Source organism: Brassica oleracea, chromosome C4 (assembly GCF_000695525.1).
Source record: "Brassica oleracea var. oleracea cultivar TO1000 chromosome C4, BOL, whole genome shotgun sequence".
Lineage (NCBI taxonomy): Eukaryota > Viridiplantae > Streptophyta > Magnoliopsida > Brassicales > Brassicaceae > Brassica > Brassica oleracea.
Genome location: NC_027751.1, coordinates 47,553,577 through 47,560,395, shown reverse-complemented (window position 1 = coordinate 47,560,395; position 6,819 = coordinate 47,553,577). Strand labels below are relative to the sequence as shown.

Here is a 6,819-nt window from a genome sequence, read left to right as displayed (position 1 = left end):
TAAACCTCAAGAATCTAATCATTATCTTTAGATTCTTTATTTAATGATTCCAACAAACATCACCAGCATAAACACCGTTTTTGGGTCAAACAGGCGGTACCAGTTACACCTCGAAACGTTTCTTGAGAAAATAATCCACAGTTCATTCGCTTTATAGCAGTTGAAACCCCATCGTCAAGAAATTTGCCTATATATACCGACATACCATGCCACTTTCTTCTCACTCCAATACAAACAACACATCACCAAAGAATAAAACCCTACTTCGATATTTAAGACGACTACCATCTTCAACATGGGTCTAACGTCACTTGAAGGTTCATTTAACTTATATATCCATGCATTCATCAAATTATAATCCTTTTTTTTGTGCACCCATCTAATTATAATTAATTGTTGATATATGTTTGTTCATCCGCATCTAGGCACCATAAAAGAAAATGCAAATAACTGCACCAACGCTCACTTCATGTTGATTGAGGGAATGTCTAAGCTATTGACTCGAAAAGTTAAGAGGTGTGGGTCATTGGATTTCCATGTTTCTGGTCTCAAATGGTGAGTGATTTGATCTGTTTCCCCAAGACAGTTCGTCAGTATAGTTTAACCTAAAATGTGTATTATTCTTGTTGGCTTGAAATTGGCGTTATAGGAAGTTTGTTATCCGCTCAGATGTTGTCAAGGACTACATATCTTTTTTTCTGGACATCACGGATGAAAAGTGTACAGGTTCTAATTGGCAAGTTAACTGCAGTGTGAAACTCAGCGTAGTCTCTCAGACTGGACCACCTGATATATGCAAAGGTGTGTATTATTTTTCCCAATTACTCTTTCGTTTCTATAAGATAAAAGTTCTAAATAAAATATGTTATTAGAAGATATACTTTTAATAATTGATAATAGTAATTGTAATTTTCAAAAATATTAAATGTACTTATTCAAATAATATTGGTTTAAAGTTATAGAAAATAGTTAGTCACAAAAAATATATATTTATAATAAAATTATAATATGTTTCTTAATATGTGTGAAACACAAAAACATACATCATTTAGTAAAATAGGGAATATAATTAGTGTTGAATGATGACTTTATTTTATGTTGATACTGCCAATATGTTGTATTATCAGTGTTTGTTATGTGTTTCGACGAAAAACATCCTTCATGGGGGCAAGACATATTCATCACGGACGAGGTGCTGGAGGAGAAGTATCTTCTGAACGACAAAGCGGTTTTCAGTGCCGAGATCACCAACGTCAAACCAAATTTCCTCAAATTTACCAGTATCTCTCGAACCCTGGGGACAGCGGAAAGCCTCAAACTGATGGATGTGGCTCGGAAGAACTCTAGATTCACCTGGAAGATCACTCGGTTTTCCTCCTTCGATGGTGTAACTCATTCGTCGTACGAGTTTACCCTTGGACCACGGACATGGTATGCATATACTCCTCCGTTTGTAATTATATATAGTATGTTTTGGTTGAATTGCCTCAATTATCTAGGCTTTATAATATAGTTGCTGTTGCAAATTTTCTTCAATGCTATAGGGACACGTACACGTTTAGAAAATGGACTAACGTTTTACATTTGAGAAAACAAACTACGGCAAAATATGTGAACATATATCTTACACATATGTTTCCCATTTCAACCAGGAAACTAGAAATGTACCCAAAAGGAGACAAAGGTGGCGAAGGACATCTGTCTTTTTATTTGACTGCGACCGATTACGTGACTAATCTTCCAAAGGGACCAACATTGGCCGTCTATAAACTGCGACTCTTGGACCAACTAAAACGCAATCACAAGGAACCTGGTACATATACTTAATATCTCCTTTTTCATTATCTATATACAAGCCGGTTGCTAATTTAACTTAATCTATACTTTTCTGTTAAAGAATACCAAGCTTTGTTTGCGCCGGGTGCTAATTGTTGGGGCTGTAGCAAGTATATCCCGCTGACAGAACTCCACAACACTTCAAACGGATATCTGGTAAACGACCAGATATATTTAAGTGTTGAGTTCTTAATTGTCTCCACTACTGAGTATCTCTGATGCATATTAATGGACTCGATCGATCAATATCACCCAAGAATAATTACCTGAGGAACTTATCTACATGTCCTATATTTGTGTGTGTGTATATATATATATATATATATAATATATATATATATTGTGATGTGTGTTTAAATAAAAATAAAATAAAAAGTGACAGATCAAATCGGTTAATTGTATTGTATGTCTCGGACTTATATTAACATTCAACCGAGTCCGTTGCTAGTCGCATACCTAATGGAGAAAGCTGTTTGTGGTACATGTGGGTGCCTTTTTTGTTTGTAATAACAAGTCATGTGTATGTTTGTGTGCATGGTATATGTGTGGCTGCTCATATTCATACTATATAAAACAAGTAATGCTACAATTAATGTGAAAGTTAAACATATATATTATTGGAAAAGTATTTTGAAAAGCATTTTCAGAAAAAAATGTTGATGTGTCATCACCGTAATGATTCTCGTAAAAAATTGTTGACGCGTCATCACCACAATTATTCTCATAAAAAAATTGAGATGTCATCACCATATGCATTCTCAAATAATACATTAAATAACCTTCATATTTACTTAAATAAAATTTATAGAATTAACTAAGGTGATTTAAAATACATATGGTAATGATACTGAATAATAAAAACCTGAAAACAATTTTATATCTATCATTTTTATTTAATATTATCTTACTAAAATAAATTATACAATCACATTAACCATATAATAAAAATTGAGATTTTTTGTAATTGTTATATTTTTAAAAAAAATTAAATGATTATAAATTATTAAAATTATTAGAATTTTGTATATAGAAAATTTTGTGATCATTATAAAATATAGGAAACCTCGATCTTCAAATTAAAAATGTATATATCTATTAATAACATTTAAATTAAAATATATAAGATTTAAAAATTTATAACTATTTAAATTTCAAAATTTCTGAAACATTATCATAATTGAATTGAATTTACAGTTAATAAAATCAATAAAATATATTTAAATATCTTTTATAAATATTTTTTTTAAAAAAATATCTATTTAATAAATATTTTATAAAATATTCACTCCACTCCGGATGCAGATTATTACCTAATTGTCCTTAAACCCACCCAAGCATCCCTTAAAAAAAAAACAAAGCATCGGATTCTGTCCCTCTATGATATTATAGGAGTTCAACCACAACACCAACACAGCAAAGCATCGGATTCTGTCCCTCTATGATATTAATGAGATTTACCCGTTAAATAGTAACATCACGGTTTGTGATATATGGTTGAAGGCTTAAGAAAATTGATTTGTCTATTTATGTCATTTAAGTGCGCTTACTTTTTCCGGCTGAAAATTAATGCACTGTCCGTTACACGGAGTGGGACCCATAAACCGTGGGTGGTCGAGGCGCTACAAGTAGTATCAGAGCCGAATCCATACTATGTGGAGTCACTGAGAGCTCACACTAGTATGGGTAACGATCATGGGGCGTAGTGGGACATTGGGTTCTTTGAGAATGGGTGAAGTGTAACATCCCGATTTATGGTATATGTTGGAATACTTAAGAGAATTGATTTGGTTATCTATGTCAACAAAGTGTGTTTACCTTTTCCGGTATACTTCCGCTTAAAATTTCAGAGTTAAGCGTATTTGAACTGGAATAGTAGAAAGATGGATGATCTAACGAAAAATGATTTGCGATAAACAGTTCACCATGTTTAGAATCGATTTCAATGACAACTTTTGAAAGTCTGATATGACATTTGTTCTTAGAGAGACAAATTAATTGGCTTTCAATGCGTACCTCTCCACAAAATATTAAGAGAATCGAACAGTACAAACTAAAAAGTTACTTCGAATCTATCCATCTTTCGACGTCATGCCATGTTAATGAAATGATGATTTTGTTAATCGAGCAAATGTAGATAGGGGTGTTCAATCCGCATATCGGTTCAGTTTTTTCGGTTTTTTGGTATTTAGGTTAGTAAAATATAACTACCATTCAAAATCCATATTTACTTTGGTTCGGTTCGGTGTATATACCGTCGGTTTTCGGTTTTCGGTTTATTTGGTTTTATACCAAAAAATTATTATTTACTTTGGGATCATATTATATAAATTTTAGAGTCATATTGTCATCGCAGTCATTTATTAAAAAATATTATATTTTCAAATAAAACAACAAAAAAAATAAAAACGCTTATACCTTCAGATGAAATAATCAAATCTAGAATTAAAATCGAAGCTCGAAATTTTGAAAACAAAAATAAAAAGAAAAGAGAAGTATGAAAAAAAAGTTTTTCCACTCTTCTATATTTAGTGTTCATCCAAGGCATGCTTCTTCGAGTGAAACTTTGTTCATTTATAAATAAGAAAAAAGTTGTGAAGAATTTTTTGTAGTTATTATCCATCAAATTTATAACCTTCACTTCAATTTAATAAATGCTAAAAGAAAGCAAAATGATTAAAAGAAGAAGACTAAGAAAATAAAAAGCCTCAGTTGCGATGAATTGTTATTTAATTATATTTTAAGTGTTTTTCAAATTAGGATTCTTTATTACTATAAAAAATATGGTAATAACTATTAACAAAATAAAAACTTATATAAAAATAGATTTTCATGTGATGTTATAAAATATGTACATATTTACATGTTTCTACTTTTGGTCATTTTTGTTCGGTTTATTCGGTTTAATCGGTTATAAACCAAATCATATCTAAATCCTACGGTTTTTATAAAATCATATCCATTCCGTTTATATGGTATATACCAAAACCACACCACATTGTCTATTACGGTTCGGTTCGGTTAGGTACGGTTCGGTTTTACCATATTGGACAGGCCTAAATGTAGAGGTTTAAATATAGAGACATTATAGAAATATTATATTTAACACGGCCGTGTCACAAGCACTGGATTAACTTTGATTGCTAAAATAATTTGAGTAATTGAGTAAAATAAGAGGAAAAAACAAAAAGAGAAGAAAATATAGTTTTATCGTTGATATTAATTGTTTTTTTTTTTCTGTAACACTATCGTTGATATAGTTTATTTTCGTTTCTTCTTTAGTATGAGAGATGTATAGAGTAGGATTATTGGTTAGAAACCACAACAGTTTTCTAAAAGAAAAAAGAAATTAATATTATAGTATTTGTTTCTTATATTTACTTATAGTAAATAGACATCAATCTATGAAAATTTTAAAGGGTTATTTGTGAAATAGCCAACAAAAAAAAAGAAATTAGTTTTATAGAGAGAAAATAGAGAGAGATAAGAAAAAAAAAAGAAGAGATAAAGTGTGAAATTGGTTAGTTAGTTAAATTTGGGTTTTTGTTTGGTTATTGAATGCAAATTTCCAATTTTAAATTTGTTGTTAAAAGTTCTGCAGTAAGATATTTTTCTTTTTTTTTCTATTTTAATTAATTTTTCTTTCTTAAACGATGAGAACCCTTCCTATATATTACCAATTCTCTTCAGCTTTTTAAGGCCTTGATTAGTAGAACGTGAGCATTATGCTGCAGGAGCCGTATGCTTTTAATAAACTGTTTAATAGGATTATTGGTAAAGCAGTATGAGTATGCTATTTAAAATTATTATAAAAATTAGTATATAATATATTTCTAATATATATATACATAAATATATTGACATATAAAATTAAAAAGATATATAATTAATTAATTTTATTTATTTTATTAAATAATTTAAAAATTATTTTTTTTATCAAAAAATATTATTTTAAAATAAATTTTATAATTAAAATATCTATTTTTAAAAATAATTTTCAAATTTAAAATAAATTATATTATATAAATTAAATTTTATTTTATATGTGAAATACTATTCAAAAAATATATTTTTATTGTAAATTAATTTCAGAAATCAAAATTTTATTTTCTGGATATAAAAATAATTTTCTGATATTATATTAACAGAAATTTTCTAGGATAGACCTAAGAAAAGTTTTTGTCACAAATATAGCCCTTAAGGATCAAAATGACCAAAATATTTTATTAAGGAGTATGTTTTTGGGTTTATGGTTTAGAATTTAGGGTTTAGGATTTATGATTTAGGATTTAGGGTTTAGAGTTAAGGGGTGGGGTTTTGGGGGTTGATTTCAAATTTTAAAAACTTAAAAAATATTAAAATTTTCAAAATAAAAAAGTCTATTTTGGTCATTTTATTTTTTGAGGTTTATTTTTGTGACACAAAACTTAAAAATGTTTATTTGAGAGAATTGCTCTATTATTAAATAAAATAAATGTTGTGAACAAGAGATGAAATCGTGTTCTGTTGTATTATTATTTCTCATTCAAAGTGTTCCCTTATATAGGGGATACAAGAATCAGATAAAAGGAAAGTATACAAATCATTATCCAAAAAGGAAAAGGAAAATCTCCTAACGATAAACATGGATAGATAAATGGAAACATCCTAAAGCTAAGAGGCGGCCGACTCTCTCTCCTCTTGGGCCGCCGACTCTCTCTCTCTCTATGGCCACGGTCTTTGGCCTTTGGCTTCTAGCAATCCACTTTGTTCATAACACTCCCCCTTGGATGCTAGAACCATATGGGCTTGTATCATGCACGATGTTGCCTCGTTAAAACCTCTCTAGGAAAACCAAAAACCCAAGGTGGGAAAAAATGGAAACCGTAGACAGGAAAAAGAGTACAACGCATGACACTCCCCCTGATGAAGTCATCACTGCAGATCCTTCAGCCGGCGCATTCCTATCTGATGAACCAGCTTTCTGAATGTTGAGGTTGGTTGGGA

General features: G+C 30.0%; 1 protein-coding gene across 2 annotated transcripts; it reads left to right on the top strand.

Moving 5' to 3' along the window:
* Positions 1-205: 205 nt before the first annotated feature.
* LOC106337004 lies at positions 206-2,461 on the top strand. 2 transcript variants are annotated; one of them, XM_013776015.1, is made up of 6 exons: positions 206-317; positions 426-555; positions 752-801; positions 1,128-1,431; positions 1,653-1,813; positions 1,898-2,461. In XM_013776015.1, the coding sequence occupies exons 1-6, from the start codon at positions 296-298 to the stop codon at positions 2,053-2,055; spliced, it is 825 nt and encodes a 274-aa protein (XP_013631469.1). In that variant the 5' UTR covers positions 206-295; the 3' UTR covers positions 2,056-2,461. The 2 variants fall into 2 exon arrangements, with proteins under 2 accessions (XP_013631469.1, XP_013631468.1); XM_013776014.1 differs by having other exon boundaries at positions 650-801.
* The last annotated feature ends 4,358 nt before the right edge of the window (positions 2,462-6,819 follow it).

Bases quoted from the DNA above. Each gene is read 5' to 3' on its own strand.
- LOC106337004 (XM_013776014.1), top strand. From the start codon at position 296: ATGGGTCTAACGTCACTTGAAG. The intron at 318-425 runs GTTCATTTAACT...ATCCGCATCTAG, and splicing joins GGGTCTAACGTCACTTGAAG to GCACCATAAAAGAAAATGCA. The intron at 1,432-1,652 runs GTATGCATATAC...CATTTCAACCAG, and splicing joins ACCCTTGGACCACGGACATG to GAAACTAGAAATGTACCCAA.